This window comes from Parambassis ranga, chromosome 5 (genome assembly GCF_900634625.1).
Source record: "Parambassis ranga chromosome 5, fParRan2.1, whole genome shotgun sequence".
NCBI classification, from domain to species: domain Eukaryota; kingdom Metazoa; phylum Chordata; class Actinopteri; family Ambassidae; genus Parambassis; species Parambassis ranga.
Genome location: NC_041026.1, coordinates 15,794,800 through 15,818,919, shown reverse-complemented (window position 1 = coordinate 15,818,919; position 24,120 = coordinate 15,794,800). Strand labels below are relative to the sequence as shown.

The following is a 24,120-nucleotide window of genomic DNA, read 5'->3' as shown; positions in this document are numbered from 1 at the left end:
TTGTGCGCTGCTGAACATGAAGTTGTGTGTGACTGACGTCGTTTCGTGTTTGTATGATGAGAGTGCGCGCTCTCTCTCTCTCTCTTTTGGAGCCGTGTGGGTTAAACTCAGATGGATTTTCTGACACATTTAGCGTGTGAATAAAGAACTGTGGGGTTTTGAGAACAGAACTGACATAGTAACCACCCTCTTTCAGGAATAGTGGTAATTTCATTCAGGATATAAAGAAGCACTGACGGCTTTATAAACTTTCTCATGTCAAGAAGACGCTGTTTAGACGCATACTCTGCTCTTGACGCTGCTTCTCTCGTATATACTGTGGAGGAAAACAAATATTCGATGCATTTCCTCCTCATGGTGCCAGTTTTACTTGAGTGCAGGATCACTTTGCTGTAATCCTTCCTGGATAGGCTACATCTTAAAGAAGCACTGAAACAGACGCACTTGCTACCATTACTATCGCTTTTATTTCAGCCCTAGTGCTTCCAAACATCTTTACGCACAGAGCTGCTGGGCGCTGTGACGAGGAATCAGGCGCGTAAAGCTGACATGCTTGTACTCAAATACTTTAAAGTTCTTGCAAGACTTTCCAGTGTAAATAAAAACAATTCAACACGTCATGTTCAAGGAGAAACGAGGGGAAGGTGGGCTATCTAAGGAATGCAGAAAGAGTTTTTTTTTTTTTTAATCCACAAATAAATGCCTTTCATAGCTCAGCGAGGCTGAACCTTCAACATTGGGGAGAAGTATTCAAAAAATCTTAAAGCAAATTTCAAAAAGCATGGTGTCAAAATATCACAGGAATGTCGTAAAACAGGCCTGTGATAGTGATAAGACAGAGACCGTTGAAGTCTCTCCACATTACTTATAATATAAAAAAGTAAACCTAGTGCTATTTGGCACCTACTGGAGTTGTATTATGAACTCTTACACTACTATAGATGATGCATTAAGCAGCATTTCAATGTGACAGATGTAAATGGTGACATAGAGCCAAAAGTTTGACATTATTGCCCTTTGCTCTGTCCTGCAGGCATCCAAGCATGGAGACGCCACTGGATGTTCTGTCAAGAGCAGCATCATTTGTTCACGCGAATGAAGAAGAGAGTAAGTTTTACAAAGTTTCTTCTTCTTCCTGTGTCTGTTTTGGAGTGTTGCTGCTGTTTGAAGGTGCACCGTGAACAGATGATTTGTCTAATTAGAGTCGTGTTACATATTGCTCAAGTGCAACATTATGTTCAGCCGTAACCCCCTGCTCTGTTTTCTGTTGTGAGACAATAGGCGTCTTTGTGCTGCGTACGAGCTTGCAGTTGCAGAAAAGATACACAGGCAAATAAGACCAACCGCTCTCAACTGCCATCACCGCTGTCTTTTAACCAGCTGCTTGCTTGTGTTAACCTGCCTCAGGGTGGGGTTACTGCTTCTCCCTACAAGAGTCTTGACTTTCTCTCCATATTCTGCCAAAGTCATTTCTCCAGATTCTCTCTTTTTATTTTCTCTTTTCCTAATCATGTCTGAGGACTTGAGGAATTACTAAAAAAAAAAGTAAATTCCTTCCGAGATTAAGGAGAAATGACTGATTCTTCTCAGTAGGCCTCAGTGCAGTCTGCAAGCCTCAGAGCTGAGTGAAACCTGCAAGGACACTTAACATTCAGTGGATAGCTCTGATAGCGGATGTGCTTGTTCAGAGGAGTTTGTTATTTTTGGTATTCTTAAAAGCAGCCTAGTGATTTTATTATTAGGTTCATTCTTCTCTGGCACTAGAACTGAGTCCTGATGGGAGCAGGTGGATTTCAGATTTTAAAAACATTACAAATTAAAAATGCAACTTTAATTTCACAGACAAACCCCTAAAAACACTATTTTAAGAGTTTAATACCTAAGTATGAACTCTTAGACACTGGGTTTAGTAAGCGATTCGGCTGTAACGTCTCCCATGCCACCAACCCATTCCCATAGTGCCTTGGTTTAAATGAGCTGAATATCACCTTCTGGGTAACATGGCCTGGGAGCTCTCCTCCCCTCCTCCTCCTCCTCCTCTGCTCCCTCGCTCCCCTGCAGTGTTTTTGTTTTTTCCTCCCTCTGCACTGATGTCACTTTTTGTTGTGTGCTGTGCATGGCCTCTTTGTCCAAAGACAATGCAGTCGACCTGTTTCCACAATAGGGCTAAAAAACAAAAGTCTGAACGCAGCTATAGTGAGCTAACCAACCAGCTAGTCTACCAGACCAGTTACAGATTAGCTCACTGTCGGGTAGTTTACTCAATGACCTCTGTCTCATTTGCATGTATGACAAGCCTCTGCATCGACACTTGACACCAGAGCTCTGACAGAGGCTCAGACCTGCGCTCACAGTTTTAACTCACATGCAGGGACTGAGCCTAAGGGGGTGTTTGCCAGGGCTGGTGCTGTAACTTTTAAATCTCAGATAAAAAGCATTGTTCCCTTTAAAACCACACCCCTGCCTCTGCAGATAACTCTCTTTTAGATAATTACACAAATGCTTTTCTGGGGTAAATTACACTACTATGAATAATGCATGTATCTGAGGTCACTCCACTTGGATTTACATTGGAGAATTACTACAGTAGTGTCCAAAAGTCAACTGCAGGCTTTTCTTCCTCAGAAAGGCTGTTTAAATATAAGGGCATATATTATATATAAAAAAAACAACATATGCAGCACTTGTGTAGTAACAGGGTTGACATATCTGACACATCAAAACCAGACAGAAACACAAGTATCCTGCAAAATGTGAACTTATCTCCATCAAGTTTACACTGAAAGATGCTTCTCACTCACAGAACTGCCTCATGTACTGTTTAGATTTTAGGATGGTGTGAAGAGCTCTCTTGATGTCATCTATCAAGGTCTCTGACTAAACCACCACTGGAGTTTCTTGTGTGGTCAATATTTCGTCTGCTAGCTTCACTGGTCATTGTTCTGCAGCATCATGCAACATCGGTTCAGCTGAACAGTCAACCTGAATTAATTTCCTCAGCTTATTAAAGCAGGATGCCTCCTACATCTATCACCACACACAGTATGTCTTGAGTGATCTCTGATAGGACAGATTCTACTGATTCAAAGCCTTGATGCTGCCTGACAGATGTAAAGAAATAGCATGACAAAAATGTCTGAACCACATCTGAATGTCATGTTTAGTTCCACAATTCGGCAGCGCAGATCTCTGCTGTCAGTACGCTACCTCCTGGATGAAAGACAAACTGTCTGTATGACACACTAATCACAGGTCTTAAGTCCTGACATTGGATATACAGTAATTATACACTTACTAAAAAAGCAGTGGAGTAAACTGTGCCTTATGTTTAATGGTGAACGTGGAGGAAATGCTTAATACTTGTCATCACCCCTCCATAGCAATTTTGGTGGCTACTTGGAAGATCTTGCAGTGTGCTCCACCCTTCCTGGAAGCAAACCTGTGTTTGGAATCAAGTCTGGCTTAAGCCACCAGGCCCAGCTCCAAAAACAGATCAAAATATGTTTGTCTGTAGTTCTCGGTGGTTTGTACTAAAATACCAATTCAGTCGTTTATCTCAGTTTTAATATGAATTATATAAATGTAGTAGTACAGTCACATCCAGATCATGTGTGCTGAATTCTGGATGTTAGATGGAAGCCTGTCATTCCAAAAGGAGGAAAAGCGGTTACAGGCCCTGTTGGAGAGATGGAATATGAACCTTTTGTTTTTGACAGGAACCACAACAAAAGGAGAACTGGTGCCAAGAGAAGGTGGTTGGCGGAGTTCTGTGCAGTTCCCTCTGCTCCAGTTTAGTACACTTAGATACTGGTTGTTTGTTTGGAGAAAACACACACAATAACAGACATACACACAATCCCAGAATCCCCCTTTCATTGTTACAGTTTCCATGGTTTGTTCAAACACTGAGAGTCTTTTCCTAAGTCTTGAGGAGGGTTTGGTTGAAGGGAAGAAGTTGTGATTGTGTGTGTGTGTGTGTGTAAAAAAACACACAATCTGTGTGCTGTTTATACAGCGGGGCACCACTGACTGCTACATTTAGCTCATGAAGTCGGAGCATCCCAGAAGGCTACACAAGTTCTTGCCATCAGCAATGGTTGTCGTAGAAAATAAAGTACATATATGATTACTGTTTGACTACTGCTGCTATCCAGAGCTGCCATTTTGGATTTTCTTACTTTAAGACTTCTGGCAGTGAAAGGTGTGTTGTCCTCATCCTGGCAGGCCTGAGAATGAATCAGGCTGCAGGTTTGGTTAATCAGACTTGGCACATTTCTAAAACTGTTAAATAGTGGTGCCGTTCAGCAACTAGTCAGAGCCTGTCGATGCTTATTTGTGTGCACTCGGATCAACGCAGAAAGTGAAATCAGAGCCACTGCATCATAACACTTTGTTTAAACCTATCCGGAGGTGAGCAGTAAGTGGGAGGTGATTCGACCGAAGATTTCTGCCTTTAGTGGGATGGGTTTGTTTTTTTTTTAGGTGTGTCTGTCCAAGTTTCTCTACTCTCTTTCACTGCAGCTTGTGTAACATCACACAGGTGTTGATCAACTGAGCATAATAGTCATATATATAATGAACAGCATAACTCCATCTGTGTAAGTCATCCTCCCTGCATGGCTCGGTGGACCGTTTTCAAGTGCGTTCTTACAAACCCGGCTAGTCACGACAAACAGACGGCGGCCTTCTGATTCAGTTATGTTATTTGCAGGAAACCAGTGTTAGTACTTATATAGTAGAATTACACAGTCATACCATCACATGAGCTAATGTGCATCTTTATGCCTGCAGCGTACACAAGCAGCATTTGTGTGTGTGTATGCAATAGATATCAAAATGCATGAAGTCTTTATGGTTTAATGTGTTCGACACAGCCAGTGTTTTATTGGCCAGTTTCCCATCAGCTGCAGCCACTATCTCTTGTCGTCTCAGACATAAATGAGTACAACGATCACTGTTTGACTTTTCACCCTCAATCACTTTTGGGTCAAAGAGTCTGTAGTACAACAATCTTGGTTATCAGCAATGTTTTTATCAGTATTGTAAAGATCTCATGGATGACTGGGTCAGACTACATTCATGCATCGCACATAATTATTGGTACACATCTGTACTTGTAGTTTTTCTCATTACAAAACACATTTTTATATGTAAGACCCAGATGAGGAATCTCACCCGGGACCAAGAACTAAGAACAAAACAGGTGTAGTTGAGCTTTGGTCTGTCTGTTAGTCATAAAGGGTTATGATGGGTCAAATGAAAGCATTGCAGGTCTGCACTGTAACACATACGTGTGTTATAGTGTAATAAAAACAAACAAACAAATCAGCTTTAGGATTTGACAGGCATTAAATAGGAATTTATTTCACAAGAAAGAAACCTCTTACCAAATCCAGCTGACATAATAACTAAAAAATCCATTATTAGAACATCACAACAAGATACATGTATATCCCACATTGTAGGTTTTGATAACAACTGGAAAGATCTGGAAAAAGTCCAGCAGAAACTGACTTAAAGTCGAACTCCTTACTGATAAATCTTCATGGAGGAGCTGTGCTGGCACCATTGGTGATTAATACTCTAATTACTATCAGAAAAACACAACAACCCCAATATCACACCCCAAGATGGCAGCTCTGCAAATATACAACAACAGTAAAAGCTCTATTAATATACTGTTTATAGCCAGTTCTGTATGTTTGTCTTCCTAAATACATTAGTAAGCACAAAATGCACCAGCCAACATTATGACCACTTGCTCTGCAGCTATGCACCCACATATGTATGTATGTGTGTATTCTGACATCCAGCATCAGCATTTTCAGCAGTTTGAGCTACAGTAGCTGTTAGCCTTTAACACCCTACATCCATCAGTATCCTTGGCTGCCAATGACCCTGTCACCAGTTCATTTTGTGGTTTTGGTGGTCAGAATCTAAAAGTGGCGCTTCCTTAGACCATGTTTGTCATTTTTGCCTTCAGTAGAGATGGGAAGTCTCTAACTCAGCCATCTAGCATGGCTTATGCTACTTAAAACTTCTGCTTTCTTTACTAATGCCTACACCCACTGACTGGTGTACTGATAATGAGATTATCAGTCTTATTCTCTTCACCACTCAGTGGTCATAAAGTTACGGCTGATTTGTGTAATATTATGTATCAACTTGTGTTGTCAATAGTGACATAAACATCACTGCAGAGGAAGAAAAATAATCATATAAAGCCACAAAATTAAAAGTTTTAGAGTCTTTGCAGTCCTGTTCTGAAGAGCAGTACCCTGTCATAGAAACCTGTATCTGTCCCTTCTAATGCGGATTTTGTTACTTCCCCATAATAACCTCCTTACCATCAGTCTATCTATTGTTGACCTGCATTCTTCTTTCTGCGCCCCTGCATACACTTCCTTCTGCAGTTTTACTCACTTATCTGTTGACCCACTGCACACACACACACACACACTCATGTACACATGGGCATTACGTCATTGTCACTGCGCTTTGTTAGAGTCACGGTTCAGCAGGGGGCCATTAATGCTAGAGTGGCAGGAGGCCAGCATGGTCATAAGGTCAAAGGTCAGGTGTCATGGGGTCATGGTAACACGCCATGAGGTTACGTAGCCCATGTTTTTTCTCCTTATGCAGCATTTATGTTTTGCAAAATTTTATTTTGCATTGTTCACTGAAATAATATGCTGTTTTCTCTTGTCTTTATATATATATATATATATATATATATATATATATATATATATATATATTTGCCATATAACTGTGTAGAGTTAAAAACATGTAATTTGAGTGATTTACATTTACAAGCAGTTTTTTTTAAATTTATGTGCATATGTAAACATGGCTTTCTCTCCTTTTTGTTCTATGTCAACATATACTCAACAATTGCTTGAGACAAGAGTCAGATGTTCTGGTTTTAATGGGTCCCAACCTGACAAGAAAGAAACTTTTTTCTTTTACAGTAATTGCCATTTAGGACATGGATTCCTTAACAACTGAAATAGTTGAGGAATCCATGTCCTACATTTGCTCTCAGTAAATGTCACGCTTGCTGGTCCCATACCAGCTTTGCTGTCTTAGTGAGGAAACCTTTTCTCAGAGCTTTGCTGACCACACATACTTTACATTCCTTCCTTTTTGATAGCACTCGCCATAGCTACCCAGAATGAAATAAAACAGGATTGCCATGCACCAAACAAAGCAGAAGTTAACCTTTACAGTGCAGACTGAGGCACAATGATTTTACAGTTCAGTGGAATTATTTACAACAAAAAATGTTGAGGAACATCAGATTGCAGTTAGGTTTATTTTGGGGTCATTTGGACATGTTTAAAGATATATTTGCTACAATTATCTTTGCATTAAATTTGAACTTCTACAGAGAATTTTCAAGTTTAATCCATTATATTGTATTTATTGCATCCATTGATAAGCTAGCATGCAGAGGCAATGTCTAGGTACAGAGTCAGAAACTGCAGTAATACATGATCAAGCCACCTGCAGCCTGCACATTTCTGTAGTCCGGGACCATTTTGTCTTACCAACGATTTAACTTGTTATCTGTGGTATATGAAATGCTTAAGCATACTTTGACAAACACCTGTATGTGAAAGCAGGGTGTTTCCTGTTGAAAAAAACATTCCAATGCTACAGACGAGATGCAATCTCTGTTACCATGTGACATGTCTGATTCTCAACTTGCTGACTAGGAAAGATTTGCAGGTCTGACTGGAGTTGCATCACAGTCAGTTGCATGCTGTATCAGACTTGCATCACCAGAAGCCAGAGTAACCAGTGCAGTCAGTTGGTCTCATGTTGTTGTTTTTTTAATGGTGTAAACACGTACATGGCTGAGTATAAGGAGTGGAGGAACAACAATGAGAAGACAGCCATGAATCTGACAAGGCTGGAATCTGACAGTACAAGTAAGAACTGCAGATGGAACAAGAAAAAAAACAAGACACAGCAAGTTAGTTTGAGAGGTAAATGAGTCAGTTTGCACAAGTTTGCACAAATGGTTCAAGTAAATGAGGAGGGATGTTGTGAAGAACACTTTGCACAGAATTAATTATAATTGTTGTGAATGAAAACAGGTGATCTGGGCAGCGCCATCATGTCCAGAAAACTAACTTCGCCTGTGTATACCTTGCTTTATCTACCTTGAATGATGCTCATAGGATCAATATTTCTGCAAAAAAACCTAAAACAGCTATTGTGGGGTCTGCTAGTTAATACATCCTTAATTACTTTTTCAAGTTAAAACTCATGGTGATAATGTTGTTGGACCCGGAAATCGTCACAAATCACTTTAATAATAACTTTACACGTGTGGATGTAGGCAGCAGTCGCATGATAAAGTGCTAAATTTGTCTGCACAGCTGCTAGCTTAGACTATAAGGTCAGCAACGCCTGTATATTCATTATCCATGTTGGATTAACCACTGGTTGTCAATGCGGATGTGGATGTTCCTTTCTTCTTACTTAAAAAAGGGACACATTGTGGTAACTAACAAGAAGCTAACATGAGAGTCTGCACTGTGTTTTCCAAAAGTATTTAAACGCTGGACTAGAAAAAAGCTGGTAAATTTGTAAAAAAAACATCTGTTTTGTCGAAGGTGACAGATGACACTTTTTCCCATGCCACACAAACACACTCATATAGAAGCACAAAGGTGGGAACAGCTTCCACACAGTCACCTGTTGTTGTCATTGTTTCTGTGCAGTAACCTGATATTTCCTCTGCTGGGAGTGTGTGTCAAGAGTCCTTTCATCAAAACACTCCCAGAAACCTGATAGAAAATAGGATTAAAAATCTATCTATAGAACTATGTAGTATCACAAGTTGAAATTTGAATCTGTCAGGCGTTTGTAGTCATTGCATGATGTGTGGAGTTCAACAAGGAAGGACACAAAAGGGCCAAGAGAAAGTGAGCTTCAGTAAAGCAAGTGAAGAAATCCCAAAACCCCAAAATAAACTGAAACAAACCAAAGAGTCTAAAGCGGGAGGGAACCACAGGAGGAAGTACAGCAAACAACAACACACAAGGAAACTACGATTAGTTTTATAAAATAAAATAAAAAACAGAACAGGGGATCATGACACATTACACTGGTACAGCCGCATACATTTTTGACATATTTCAGAGTGGATAAACTCCTCATTATGTCACTGTGTAAACAAAGCCAGTAATGGTGTGGTGGTATTTCAACACAGGTGCCATAAAGTAATCAAGGGTTTGACCTTTGATCTCTGTGTGAATGCTGTCTTTCCACTTTAGCTTCCAGTTTAGATCAAATTTTAACAAAACAAGTTTTAAGACCAGTTTGACAACAGGTTATATTCCTTCACCCCACGAGGCAGTGAGATGGTTTTCTAAGATAATTAAGTAGACACGGTCAAGAAAAGAAGCAGTAAATGTGAGAAACTTCCACCTAAGACCTTTTTTTTTTACACTCTACTGTTTACCTGTGGTCTTTTATTCTGGAAGTGTTTGTCTCACAACACCTGTGTGTGTGTGTGTGTGTGTGTGTGTGTGTGTGTGTGTGTGTGTGTGTGTGTGTGTGTTAATGAAGCATTTGGATGATTCACCACCTGGCCTGAACGGTGTTGTTCTGCAGACACACCTACTCTCTGGAGAGGCCCAGACCTGTTTAGAGACACCCAACACTGCTGGAGATTAAGTAGGTCTGGTAGCACCTTGTCCTGATAGATTAGATAAATAAAGCAGGCAGGAAGTAAATGGGAAAATGACGGGTGTATGCAGGTGCACAGATGGATCCTCCACCCATGGAAATATAATGCAAATGTGATTAGAGATGTTACTTTGTAGGGGGAAAATTCACAATAATAAATCAGCTCTTGTCGTATACATTAGCAGCTGACATCATCATAGCTCGTCGCCCTCTTAGTGACTCAGGCTGGAGAAGAAGGAGAAGGCAGGTTGTGGAAACAGTGAGGAGGGGAAAAGGGTTATTTCAATAGTAGGTTAAGCTGTGTGTAACAACTTGTCCCTATGGAGGAAAAAAGGTGGAATTTCAACTTGTTGTGTAACCATTAATCTTCTTAGAACACTTATTCATCTTACAGCATGCCAGCCCAGAACAAAGGCGCTGTGTTAGAGAGTGTGCTCGGCATTAGAGGGAACATTTAATTTTGTGATAACTGAAAGACAGATGTACAAGGAGTGCTTTTTATGTAATAACACACATTTACCTACACAATCACTCTTAATGCTGTTATTGATTAAACTAAGGTTTATTATAAGATGTTTTATTGTAACTATCTGTTTGAAGATCAATAAACTTTCAACACGTTTTGATGCCTTTATTATTATTTCCATGACATTTAGTTAAAAAGTGAGACTCATTCTTGGTCCATTACTGTATTGTTTGATTTACTTGTGAGGGGCCCAGAGTCTGGGTAAAACTTAGAAAGACTGTTAGGGTTCATCTTACTGTGGAGCCAAAGCACTCGGTGTTACACTTTTATCTGCCTTTGACAGCCTTAATAGTCCAACAAGATTTCGTAGAGCCATTAAGTCCTTTTTCTCTGCTTGAGAAAAGCTTCATTGAGCTGCCTCAGCACATGCTGTCGGAGACTCATTATGGTGTCTGATGGAGCTGCTGTTTGAAATTGTTGCTCTCCGTTTGGCTCACCAGCTCACTGCCTGCGGGAGTTAACCTAAATTTTAAAACATCTAAAGTACCAGCAAGTCTGGATACAAGAAAATATGCTGACCCGGACGTTTAGCTTCAGCAGAATTAATTGCTTTAAATGTACTAATTATTTAACTAATTAAATCTCATTAAGCCCTATAAAAAGCTGGAGATGTAAACACTGTCTGTGTACATTAAAAAATCATTTAAAGTAAATCCAGTGTATCTGTTATATTAAACAGGCACTAGTGTGTTTTGTCTGTCTCCCTCTCTTTTATGAGCTTCCACTTCTGTGAATTTCAATCGATGCAACGACGTTCTGTGACGTTTTGGATAAAACAGAGCTGCACTTTCTTCAGCTCTTTCTTTGAATTGAAGCTTTGAATGAAGATGTAACCTGCAGCACCTGCTGTAGTAGCAGCAGTAGCGCTGAATGGACGCTCTCTGAACCAAACTCTGCCTATTTTGTTGTGTGAAACTCTAAACAAAGGCTGCCCAATGAGACAAGGGCCGTGTTCCTTCACTGCTGAAGGGGGGAGAGAGGCCGGGAGGGAGGAGGGGAGAGGCTTTTTTTGTGTGTTTGCGTGTGTGTACAAAAAAGAAGTTGGGGGGTGTTTGGCCTGATGTTTGTGAAGCAGGATGGAGTGGGTGTATGAATGTGCTTATACACTTTTTGTTGCATAGACTTTGACAGACACAGGGAAAAAGTTTGGAGCAGATGGAGGACTGTTGTATGATTAAAGTATTATTTTAACTTGCATGGAGCTCAGAGTTTAAAGGTAAATCCACCAATTCTAAACATGTATTCTATTTTATGTTCCTCAGAAAACATCAGCGCACGCTCTTCCTGCTTGTGACTCATTATTTATTTTTATCAAGAGAATGCAGAGAATCAAAGCAGAGTTCCAACACAGAAAGGCTTTTTTTTAGCTCTGAATAGCTCTGGGTTTGTTTTCTTTCTAAATGTTTATTATTTTATATTTCACATCGACTTCTGCGTCATATCTGTGACGTCCAATGTCTGCACTTTTTTTATGTGTTTATGCGTGTTCTTTTTTCCCTAGTCAGTGTATTTTCAGGTATGTCTTTCACACAAAAAGAACACATGGCAGATGTGTGTTTGTGTGTAAAGCACAGCCACACCCCACTCATTGTCTTCCCAAGTCAAACATGCTAAGGAAGTCACTGGCTGCTCTTTTCACTCAATACATGTGAGGTGGTGACAGTCCAGTTTCCTCTTTTCATCCAGTTTTCCTTCTGCCTTTCCTCAGAGGTTAAAAACTGGATATGGCAGATTTCATGCACCAGGGGGCAGGAGAGGACCACTAAAAGTGTGAGGAGACTCCACTACTTAAATATAACTTAACATAAACATGGTTTCCTCTGTTGCCTTTTTTCATATGCCTGCAGCCACACACTGCAAAAGATAATAAGATAATATGAATTATTTTGTCTATTCTCTATATTCCAATTGTTTATATTTTATGGTAATAATGCAGTAATAGAAAAGGAAAAGTTGAAAACGTATTAAACATTACGGCCACATGATAACAACAATGTAAACTACTGGGAATATTCAATTGTTATACATAAAAAAGGACTTATAGGCATTGCCATAATACTCCTGCGTGGATTCACGCATACCTTTATTGCACCCTTGATTCCCTCAGTTATATTCCTAAAGGAACTTTCTGTGCGTCAACACGTTCAATATCCTTTAACAAAACTGCATGAGTGGGAATTAAGATGCTTTCAGAGAGCATTGTTTGCTCTGTAAAGATTTCATATGCATGTTTTTTTAAATCTCTCTCTCTCTCTCTTTGGATGTGTTTGGAGAGGCTGATCTTGCGCGTAAAACATCCCTGATATTTGAGGCGCTCCAGGGATTTAGCGAGCATGCTCAGTGCGCCCCTCAGCAGAGGAAACCACTGCTGCAGCGTACGAGTCATACCAAGCATAGCCTGCGTGTCAGTGCAGTCGACTTACAGCTGGCTGTGAGGAGAACTGTCGCTAATCTTCTTTTTTTTCGCTCGCTAAACCTTTACTTGCATTTTTTTTTCTAAAAGTATCCTAAACTTATTAAAACACCTGCGAGAACATACTTCGCGGGGGGTTTTGTTTTAAAGTAGAGCGTTTCTAGAAAGTTGGAGGCTGGGCCCTTTAGCTTTTTGACCGTCGCTTGAGAGGAGAAGAAAAAAAGCTGGTCTTTTTTTTCTCCAATAAAAGCCCGATAAATGCTACTAACAAAAATGGACCTGTTGAACTACCAGTACCTGGACAAAATGAACAACAACATTGGCATTCTCTGCTATGAAGGTAAACGAGAGAGTTTGTAGGTGTAATAGTGGCTGTTATAGTTTTGTTTTTAACTTTGAAGTTAACGCTAACGGCGTAGCTGGTCTAAGTTTCCCCTCAAGTTAGCTTTGTTTAGCTAGGTAGCTGTCACATTACAGAAACAAAAAGTTGATTATGTTTTTTAACCTGTGGTTCATTTAATTCACACGTAATTTCTAAATGTATATAATAGTTGTTTGTTGTTTTTTAACGCCTTTTAACTTGATGCCAGCAAATGTTACGTAGCTACGTAGTTAGCGTTAAGGCTAACTGTATTAGACTCGGTGGAAGTTTATTAGCTTGTTGTAATATGTTGTCCGTGTGGCTGTTTCCCTGAAGGAACATGCTTAAATAATAGTTTGTTATGTAAGTGGTAACTTAATGGCTCTGTTGTGGCTGATTCACTGTATTAGTAGTGTTTCAGGTATTCTGAGTATTATGCGTAGCTGCCTCTTCATGCTCTTAAAAGTCAGCCTTAAGATGAATCAGAGTCTGATGAAGTGCACATGGTGTTGTTTTGTGGACCTGATCTAGATTTTTTGGTTTTGTTTTTTTTTTTGTAATGAGTTATTTCTGGTACTGATTTCATGTCATGGAGGCACAGAACAGAAGCCTTTCCTATCTTTGCAAAGTAGCTGACTTTGGAGTAGCTCCCATTCTCTGTTCTGCACTGCTAGTTAATGTCCACATGTCAGGCTTTGTAATATCATACCATTATTTATAAATAAGCTATTCTGGTTAGAAGAAAAAATGAGTGCAGAGACTAATTATTCATCTTCAGCTGTTATAAAATATAAAAAGCTGCTGCAAGGCGAAGACAAAACACCATCCTAAATGGAGCAGCAGGGTTTTCTTCTCATGGTTTCTGTTCCATCTGTGATGGTGCATTAGCCTACTTTTTTCCTCCTTCTTCTGTGGCACTCTCAGCAGCTTCCCTCTTCTTGTAACATATAATCAACTTGTAATAGTACTTCTTTTAAACCCGTGTGACTGAAAAACCCTTTTTTTCATTTTTTCAGCAGGGGTCAGAGAGGTAAATGAAACACAGATTCAGGCTTCTCTGCTGAGGTTGTCTCCTGTTGTAACATGCTAGTAGCAGAAGGAAATCTGTTTTTTTTTTATTTTTATTATTATTGTGAGTGTGGCTGGGCACGTCATTAAAGGCACAGTTGACAGAGTTGTATTTTCATCTGTTTCTGATGCTCAACCAAACAGAATTTACAGAAGCTATTTTTCTGCGAACTGCACTTGAGTTTTTTGCGGGTGACTTTTCAGTTTTGGCACACATCCCAAGCTTTAGAAACATCTTCATAAAGCTGTTCTGTGCAGTTATAAGGTGTAGCAGATAAACTAGCCACTGGCCTGGAAATACTGCTGGTCAAAGTAGGGGGTTGTATGTGTCACCATGAAGCTTCATCTTTCTCAGGTTTCATGGTGCCTATCTCTGAAGGAAATTACAGAAGTGAAGAGAGGAGGGGCTGTTTTAATACAAGTATATTTATGCTTCTATGACCGCTGGGTGTCTCTTTAATATGGTGGCTTTGGCTAAAACTTTTTATTTCTGTCTTTGGAAGCATATCTGCTGTATTACTCCATGGGTTTTGTTTTCTTCTCTGTCTTTTTGTGTCTTGTTTTTAGCTGACTGAGCAAAAAATCTGACTCCCATCATGTGCCTCATGATAAGAAAACAAAGATAAAAGAACAGGAAGAAGCATGGAAGAAAAGCCCCTCATGTTCAAACATGTTGAGCCAAGAAAGGGTTGGAAGAGCTTAGTGATTTTGTGGGTGTCCTGACTTGTTATCATATGCATGAGCACACCAACTCGATTACATTTCCAAGCAAATGCGCACACACAGACACACACATACATACATATACTAGAACCTTCATTTCTGAAGCTAACACTCTGCTGTCATCATTGACATTTAGGTGTAAGTGGCTCTGAACTGTGTGAAATTGAAGCATTCAAAGCAAAGGTGTCTTGGTGGTGCCTGGTGCCTTGACCTGCTAAAAAAGTCTGATTCCTACACAGCATGACATAATTCAGTACTCAGACTTGTAAACTAGAACAAACTTTAAAATACATGGAATGCTATAAGACAAAATAATGTGTGTCTTGTTATAGCTCAATAATTGTCCTACCAACTCTCCATAAAAACAAATAAAATCAGAGTTGTTGTTCCAGAGTAAATTGAAAGTTTGACTTGATTCCAGGTCTTGAATCAGGTTATAAAAAGATAAATTCTAAACCTCATGTTCACTCTTCAAATCTGATTTATGTAATGCATGACAAGTGAAATTTACAGTGTTTATTATTTTACTATTCCTTTACTTCTCCCTTTATTGTCTAACTTGTCACAGTTCAAAAAACTCATTGCAGTTGTCCATAATGGAAGAATTAAAATTGTGTAAATTGTAACTTTGCACAATGTCAGATTTCAGTTACTAAACAGCTATCATGGTGTCAGGTGACATCAGAGTACTGAAGTCAAACCGTGCTGTCATGATTAAGTGTAGACAACACTGACACATGTATCATCATATGTCACATTAACACCAAAATGTGCTAAACGTCCTTGTAAACAGTCGCTTACTTTAGGCTTCAATCTCCTGCAACACCATCTACACCGATGACTCCTGTTTAATTTTCCAGCCATATTTACAGTGGATCCGGTCATTTCTTTTGAAAGTGATTGTTTTTGTGTGAGTGATTTGCTTGCACTCTGTGTGGGAGGATATGCTCTATATAACTGCCTGCTCATGTTTTAGCACACTGTCCCTCTGCTTTCTTTGTTCGTTCATCCCTCCGTCTCTCCCTCTCTCTGTCTAGCTCTTACTTTCTCTCTGTAAAGCTGTGATCAGTTGTAAGCCTAGCAGTGAGTTGTGCAGGGGAATGCTGACCTCCTGTTTTTGCTGCTGAGCAGTAGAAAACAAACAAGGCTGAAAACCTCCTCAAAGCCATGTACTTTTGTCAACCTCTGTCATGCTGTCCTTTTTCTCAGTTTGTCAGAGATCAAACCAATCCAATCAATCTGGTTTAAAAGTTCAGCTTATACAAACAAGAACTTCTGTTGAAGCACTTTTTTGTTCGTTGTTTTGAGTATCTAAAGAATAAAATCTGTGTGGGCTCAAATATTAAAGGCAACACAGAAGGCCAAGTTCAGGTTACTGAGAAACTCAGCCAGAAATAACTACTTTGCTGTTTTGCAGAGAGAGAGAGAGAGAGAGAGATGCTAAGACTCATCTTTTTTTAAGCATCTCAAGGGGGAAAGAAGTGAGTGAGACAGAGAGAGACGGAAATGGAGAGAGAAAAAAGAAAGGTTCACCTGAGTTTGTAATCCAATCTCATCCTGATTCCAAACTGTTTGAAGTTCTATCAAGAGAAATAGGCTTTGATCTCATGGACCTAATGAACTCAGAGAGCAGGGAGGGGAAGAAGTGGAGTGGAGTTTTAGTCCTGTGTTGCTCTCTTTCTACTGATTGCCAGTTTAATCTCTAAATAGATGTGCCCATATGAACTGCATGTTTACTAAGTATAAGCAGATACTAATATTGTCATGTATCAAGAGTTTTTGTCAGGGATTACATGAGTATTTTAGGATCTGTGCAAAGAAGTGCTAAAATCCAAGTGGTTTTGGTCATTCTACCTATTTCTGAATTTTGTTTTGCCTGCTGTTATGCATCCAATTTATAGATAATGTAGATAGAAGAACCAACTCCACTACCAGGTACCTTTTTAAGAAAAAATAAGGCATGACATACCAAATTACAAATGGGTGAATGAAAGGAGAGCTAATCTATGATGTGTTGGTTAGGAGTAAATCAGTGTACTTGCTCAGGTTCGGAGCAGAGTTAGGTCAACAGTGTTTGACACTACACGCTCAAATGTCTTACTTGTTTGCCGGGGAAACACTCACAGATTCACCCTTTGTTGGGCGCTTCACTCGTTGATAAGCTATTATGTGTCCTGGGTCCTGATTGGACAGCGTGGTGTCACAGTCTCCCTTTTCTTTTTATTGCCATCCCTCTGCCCTGCCAAAAACAATGATGTCACCCTTGTTACCATGGTACACAGTAGGGCGAGCAGGAACATGCCAGAGAGAAAAGAGGAGGAGCTGCTGCTGTGTTTTGTGGCCATGCTAAAAGTACATAGAGAACGACAGACAAATTTAATACAAAGTCTTTTCCTTGTGTGTATGTAAAGCTTTCCTCAATGGCTAATATTACTAACTCAAATTCACCTTATGCATCTAAAAGGTGTGCAAAGTAAGCATGAATAGTGATTGTTTTTATTTGCAGTACTGCAATAGAAATGTAGAATAACTAAGTGGTGTCCACTGTTTGTAACTGATGTGTTTTTGAGTGTATGAGGAATAGTTCTGCAGAAAACTGTGGGTTAGAATAGGAGTATTAGTCTAGGCTTTATTATGTTTTGTTTGGGAAAAGTCAGACAGATACATGAGGCCGAAGCAGTGGAAAGTCCCCATGCTGAGACAGAGCCAATGGTAGTTTTCCTGATTCTCTCTTACTTTCACTCCCACTTGCTGACAACTCTGTAGGCCCTCTGTACCAGGACAAGACTGCAGAGAGAGAAATAGTCCACACACACACACAGAATCCATCCACAACTATTTCTTCCAAAACATTCCTAACCAGATACTCCTTTGCTAATGCCAGAGGTTTGTGCCTTTCTCAGCAAACTCTATAAGTCAACAAAATTCAAAGTTTAAGCTGAAACACAGTCTGTACAGTAAAATACAGTCATAAAGTAGTTTTTGTGGTCAGCTTGTTTAAAGTGGCAACACAGGAGTTGCCCGTTACTTGTAAATACTATAATTTTGACTAATTACCGTAATTCACGTTTATTTTATGGTAAGGTTGGAAGTATAAGCACGTGTTGACAGCATCTGCACAACTGTCGGCTCATTCTCAATCCTGTTGAAAGTTGCCTCAAGTAATAGTCAGCTGCTTTGAGTATGTGCATTGGGAGTTAGAGGCTCACATCACTAATAACTCTCCACCTGTCCTTTGTTTTTTTCTTCTTTTGTAGGTGAAGCAGCTTTGAGAGGGGACCCCAGACTCCAGTCCCTGTCCCTATCCTCGTCTTCCTCCTCATCCTCTTCATCCTCCTCCTCTTCTTCCTCCTCCATCTCAAGCCACAGGACAGGTCCTCCTCCCATCAGCCCCACCAAGAGAAAGCTGAGTGGGGACCAGGGGGACAGCGACATGGATGACAACGAGCATGTGGCAAAGATGAGTCGACTCTTTGCTGCACAGCTGTGAGTATGCATATTGAAGTGCATTGATGTGTACTTGCATGAGCGAACAGATGCTCACACGCTTCATAATAATACATTTTTTGACATGTTGCTGGAAAAAAAGATCTTCAGTTTTCTTCTTGAGCAGAAGTCAAAGTTTGCCTGTAAATGCAAATGTTTCTGTTGGCCATGTGCGACGACATGCACAGGCAGGCTTTCTCCGAAGTCCCAGTTTGGACTGCAAGGTACTATGCCAGGTTTAGCTGGCTTCACAGCGTTACGCACTCCATATAGCCGCAGATCACTGGCAGCTTGGAAACAGGGTCTGCACAACAGAAAGATTACTCATGTCTCCAACGTTCCCACATTCCCACTTCCAGAGATTCCAGAGATTCTGGAGTGCCGGTTGGTGGTGGAGGAGTGCTGGGTTGGGGGGCAGTCATGACTGAGTCAGTCATGGGACTCAAGCCATTGCTATTTATTGCAGACGAAGTCAAGGAGGTGTAAGGTAGAGCGGTACAGTTTTTTATTCATGCTAGTTCCTTCCAGTATGTTTAGGATTGGAAAAATATTACACTGTAAAGATGAAGCTAAAAAATGACAAGGAAGTCTAGATGTCGCAGAAGTTTCTTAAATCACACACACATACATATAAGTAGCAGTTGTTGGCAGTGGCACACAGATAGAGTGAGCTTGCAGGAGTCTCTTGAGTCTCTGCATGACAAATGTCATTTTGAAAGTTCAGAATATGTTCACCTGCCTATGCAGGATGGCAGGAATATATTGTGTTACAGGTGGGAATCTATGACTTTTGAATCAATGCACAGAGGGAAGGGTCTTTTATCCTTCATCTTGTGACCATCTGGGCTTGCATAACAAAGGATTAGCTTGCGTCTTGACATTTCTGCAGAGTCATCTTGTTTTCTTTTATGAATGTATCATGGTCGGAGAATTAACATTATACTATGAAAGGAAACCAGGCAGTAAATCCATTTTCCATTTGTATGATTCTGTTGTTCTTTTGTTTTGTTTTTTTTCTGTGGGTGAGGCATTTGATATGCACTATGCGGTTAACTTCTGCATGCATTTATTCACAAATGCTCCTTCTTGTGTCAAGTTGAATTTTACTTTGTAAGTCGGTGTGGCAAAGTACAATAGGTCCTTTTGTCATATCAGCTTTCAGCTGATGTCCCAACTCCTTGCCACAGCTCCTACAGTACATGGATCCATTTTGTTTAGATGAAATTAGGTCTGTACAAATAAAACTGATGCGAATGTCTTCTCAGACTTTTCAGACTGCTCATTGTACTATGATAATTTCCTAGACATAAGCCATAATCCCCGTATTTAATCTTCAATTTAATTGTGACTTCGAAGTCATTTGACTCTTGGAGTAGGGTAATCTCTACCTAACAAAAGTAAATTGCTAGTTCACTTGCTGTGGCAAATTCAGGGGTTTCTGCTGAAGTCCACATAGATATTTAGTTTATTCTAGAAAGTCAGTTCCCTAGATGTGTCTTTTTTTAGAGACTTAATTTGAGGGTTCCCTGAGGGCATTCTCTCCCTGGCAAAGGTAACTGCTTAATGACTTGTTGAAACCTGCAGTCAGAGTCAGGCTCTGAAAAGTTTCCTCTTAGTTTAATCTGTTCTGCCTGTCCAAAGAACAGTGATTACACTAAAGCAGAGAATGATGGGTTGTTGTTACAGAAAGAGTCAAGCTAAAAATAGAAAAACATGCACAATAGAAAACACTGTAGGGCACTTACAGTCTTTTTTTTTTTTTAACATACATTAGTTTTCAGTTTCATTTAAGTCATCTGTCAACTGTGACGGTGATTAGGCTTAATTTGAAAATCATGGACTAAGTTCTTGGGACAGAAAACCAGAAAATGAACCCCTACATCCCACACACCACACACATACTTTTCAAATATCCAGAGATGGCTATCTATCCGCTTAGCTGTTAGATTGTGCTGGCTGCTTCTCTGTGTGGCTTTTTTGTCAGCACTGATTGCCTGGCTCAGTGTTGATTGTTTCTGCATGTGTAGCAGCTTTTGTGCTCCTCTTTTCTCCTGTTTTCTAAGAACATTTTCTCTGTTTTACTATAATGGCAGTTTTTTTTTCTGTGTGCAGACTAATTTTTGTTAGGCTGCTTGTCTTTTGTGTGTAAGTGCAGTCATATTTTTGGCGAGTGTTGACACAGACAGACACCTGACACCTCAGACACTGGGCAGGGCTATGAAGTAGGACTCTCAGGTTTCTTTTGTTGTCCAATCACAACAAGGTGAAGTTAGAGGGAGGCACAGGCTGGGGTGAGGGGAAGAAAACTGTCTCAACCAACTTTTTATATAAGGCAGGATTAAGTAGAGGGGATTTAAAATAAATTTGTCATCAGCGCAGTACAAACAAGTTTTTGTCATGAAAAATTTTGTATATAAAAGTATAAGTCCACAGCACTGCATGTCTGTATTTTGTCTGCATCTGTTTGTGCAGTTATGCACATGTCATTGGTTGTGTTGTCCAGGCATGCATGTGTGCTCTCCCAACTGTGATCATCTGTGTGTATGTCTGTGTGGGGTGAGGTTCGGCAGCAGGGGCTACTTTCTCATTCTCTCTGAGGAGTAGGAGGAGTCTTGAACAAAGAAGCCTTATCCTGTCCACTGGAGCCTGCGGGCTGGAAGCTTGCTGCTGCCTGCTCGCCTGCCCACCACTCTGCAGTTGTAGACCCACCAGTATAAAAGACCTCAGCTGTTTCTCTTCCCTCTCAAATATAAGGGCCAGTGACATAGCATGGTTATTGGCCTTTAGTTGCAGGAAAATGCATTTGCAGAAGGTAGTTAACTTGAGACTCAGGTAGTTTTTTTGTGGGTTTCCTTAAAGGTAGATAGGAGTCAGTGTGTTGTCAAAATAACTAGTGTTACTTGTTTGGTAAATAACCAATAAAAGATTAATAAGTCACATGATGTGTGAACATTATTATGGCTGATATTTGGTAGTTCTAAAATCAAGCCGTAATAGAAGATAATTTGCAACTGTTACTCGTAAGAGCAGAGCTCTAGATGTAGGGGCTAAAAGCAATATTGGAGGACTCCAAGTAGCAGCTCTAAACACTGAAGCAAACAGAAACTGCAGCTGCTTTCTACTGGGAACTTCATCTGTAAGTTGTTCTCATGGAGGTTTCTCCAGAGGCCAAATGGGGAGAAAATAAGAGAGGAAGAGTCAGTGTGTGTGTGACTGTGGCCAAGGCTGGTGAAGTCATTGTTACCCTCTTGTTTTACATGAGACTATTTATGTAGTGAGCATGTGAGGAAAGGAGGGAGACATGTGGGTGTTTTTTTCAGTGTGTGTGTGTCTGTGTGTTCATGTGTTGTTTTCTTTGCCTTCTTGTTGTGGTTGTTCCCATATCCGATCTGTCCCAGCTTTGATAACAAAGGACTTTCTTCAGTTCTCTTCAGTTCTAAATCACTTAACTGGCAAAAATGTGCCTGATTTTTATCAGTATTTCTGCATGATTTAAAATCTAAAAGACTTAACATGCCACTGGGGAGAGCTGTGACTGTGACTGTTTTGATTTGCTGCAGATATTGAGCATAATACATGATTATTACATTGCATTGTATTAATAACAGTACTAGTCTATGGTGTATTTCCTTTAGAGTTATTCTTTTTTAAAGGATTCAGATCTGTCATCTACTGTCTTCCACTCAGGCTAGCTACTAAAGCTCAGACTGAGCAGAAAGAGATGTTTGTATACTTTATATACGTAGCCTGGATTAGCTCTGGCTACTTTCTGTGGGGTTGTATGTGTGTATATTTATGGAGATATATATATATATATATATATATATATATATATATATATATATATATATATATCCATTTTGTGGTTTTCTGCAGTCCTTGCAGAGCTTGGTTCTGGCTGTAACCTGTGGTCGAGCCTTCATCCTCCTCCTCCTCCTGCTTTTTTTTGTCATCTTCTCTCTACGCCCTGATTTTTCCCAGATGTTTCCTGTGTGTATCTCTTTCTCTTTCTCCTTGCTCTTTTTTAATTTATTTCTTAAAGGAGTAGGATATGAACCTCTGCCCAGCCAGAGATTTGTAGGGACTTTTTCCTGAAGACTTTGGAGAGCAATTGTGAGAAAACCCTAGACATTTTATAGCTCCTGTAGTTGCGTTAAGTTAAAATACAACTTGCCAATTTGGCTCCTGCTGAGCTAAACCTGTCCCACTTTGGAAAAAAAATGAATAGTTTACATTTTCTTTTTGCTTAATATGTTTATATTTGTTTTATTTGTTTTCCATTGTGGCAATTGGGCAAGTTAGCTCATAGTAAGTTGCTTGTTAAGCAAGAATAAACAAAATAAAAGTCAGACATGTAACATTTTCTCTTTTTTCCCCACTTTTAAGTCATTCAAACGCATAACCGTATTCGTGATCTTTAACTTGAGGTTAACATGAAGACAGGGTGTCATGTGAATGGTTACTTAAAAGGCTACACTTAATGACAGATCTGAGTAGTATAATATTGTTCAAGATATATGACTATATCATTTATGTATTGAGGGCTGGACTCTCTGTGTTTCAAATTAAGGGATCCTTCAGTAAGTGCCCACCACAGTGGCTACCACTAATACCAGGGTACACAAAAGCCAAACTCTAGTAAAATAGCATCAAATGGATATATGCATTCTATTTCATCGTGTCAGTCCATTCTGATGGCAGTCACATAAAGCTCATTTTCATGGTTAGAAAACTGTAAGTGCGAGGTATAGTTTTGCACGTATTCTTCTCAGTGTAAAGGTGCTCTAAGATCTTGTTCTCAAAGTAGCCTACCCTCCTATAATTTAATTTTGTGCTGCAAAGGCATTTATAGTTTGCAATCTTTGTTGACACTTTTTTATAGGAATAAGATGCCATTCTCTTGCTTCTACCTACAAAATACTGATCAGTCACATTGACCCAAATATTTGGTGGTTTATGAATAAATGTTGTGGGGAGGTTTCAGTAAGTTAAAAAAAGAGAACCACACAGTCAAAAAACTAAATCAACAGCTCACTTTGTTTTAGCTCTTTGTCACTGTATACATTTTGTCAATATGTATACATTATTGGATCCAAGCTTGCCTTTCTCTCTATCCCTAACTCCTAGCTTCCTTTCCTCTGCAATCTATACTCATTATGAATTTTATATGCTGCTTGTTTCCCCCATGCCCACAGTAGGGGCCAAGTCTCTGAGGTCTTAAATTTTCAAAGGGCTGTCTGCCCCTCTCCCACTTTTAGCTCTCATCCTCTCCTCTTGCCCAGGACCTGCTAGCTCTCTCGCTCTTCAACTCTAACCCTACTTGCCACCCCATGCCCGTGTTTCATGTATATCCCCTGCTGTCCACCCTTTCCATCCTCTCCCTCTCTCCCCAGCTGTGACCTTAATGATAATTGAGAGGTGAGTAAGAGAGACAAAGACACGCGGTGGGTTTTGAATGCCTGATCGCTGGCATGAAATGTGGTCCGGGGGTTTGGTGGGCAATCAGGCGAGGGGAAGGCGGGGGTGGCGGTGGATTTCGACAGCTACACCATTCATTGGTTGGATTTGTTGATCCCATTCGCTGGCTCCTGTGACAGCCCCTCTCGTATGAGGATGTGGGCATGCCAGCTCTTTGGCAATGATTAAAGTTTGGAACAACTTCCACAACCTAACTCAAGACCCAGCTGCTGTGAGAGGATGAGAGAGCTTTGTTATCTGCTTGCCTCTTGGTAATCAAGGGATTGTATATTTAAAGATAATAGTAAAGTTATATGGAAGGTGATTTGTTTAAAACAATTGATTAAAATGTAATGGTTCAAGTAGGAATAATTTAGACAGACT

General features: G+C 40.0%; 1 protein-coding gene across 2 annotated transcripts in view; it reads left to right on the top strand.

Annotated features, from left to right (window-relative positions):
* The window catches only part of vgll4b (vestigial-like family member 4b), a 31,959-nt gene that overhangs the window by 158 nt on the left and 7,681 nt on the right, over nt 1–24,120 (top strand). The window contains exons 2-3 of one of the 2 annotated variants that reach the window (XM_028406935.1): nt 1,034–1,107; nt 18,051–18,279. In XM_028406935.1, coding sequence (XP_028262736.1) covers nt 1,044–1,107; nt 18,051–18,279 — 293 coding nt within the window. In that variant the 5' untranslated portion in view covers nt 1,034–1,043. Of the gene's footprint in view, nt 1–1,033; nt 1,108–12,585; nt 12,982–18,050; nt 18,280–24,120 lie in introns of those variants that run through there. The other variant, XM_028406934.1, reaches the window with a different exon arrangement.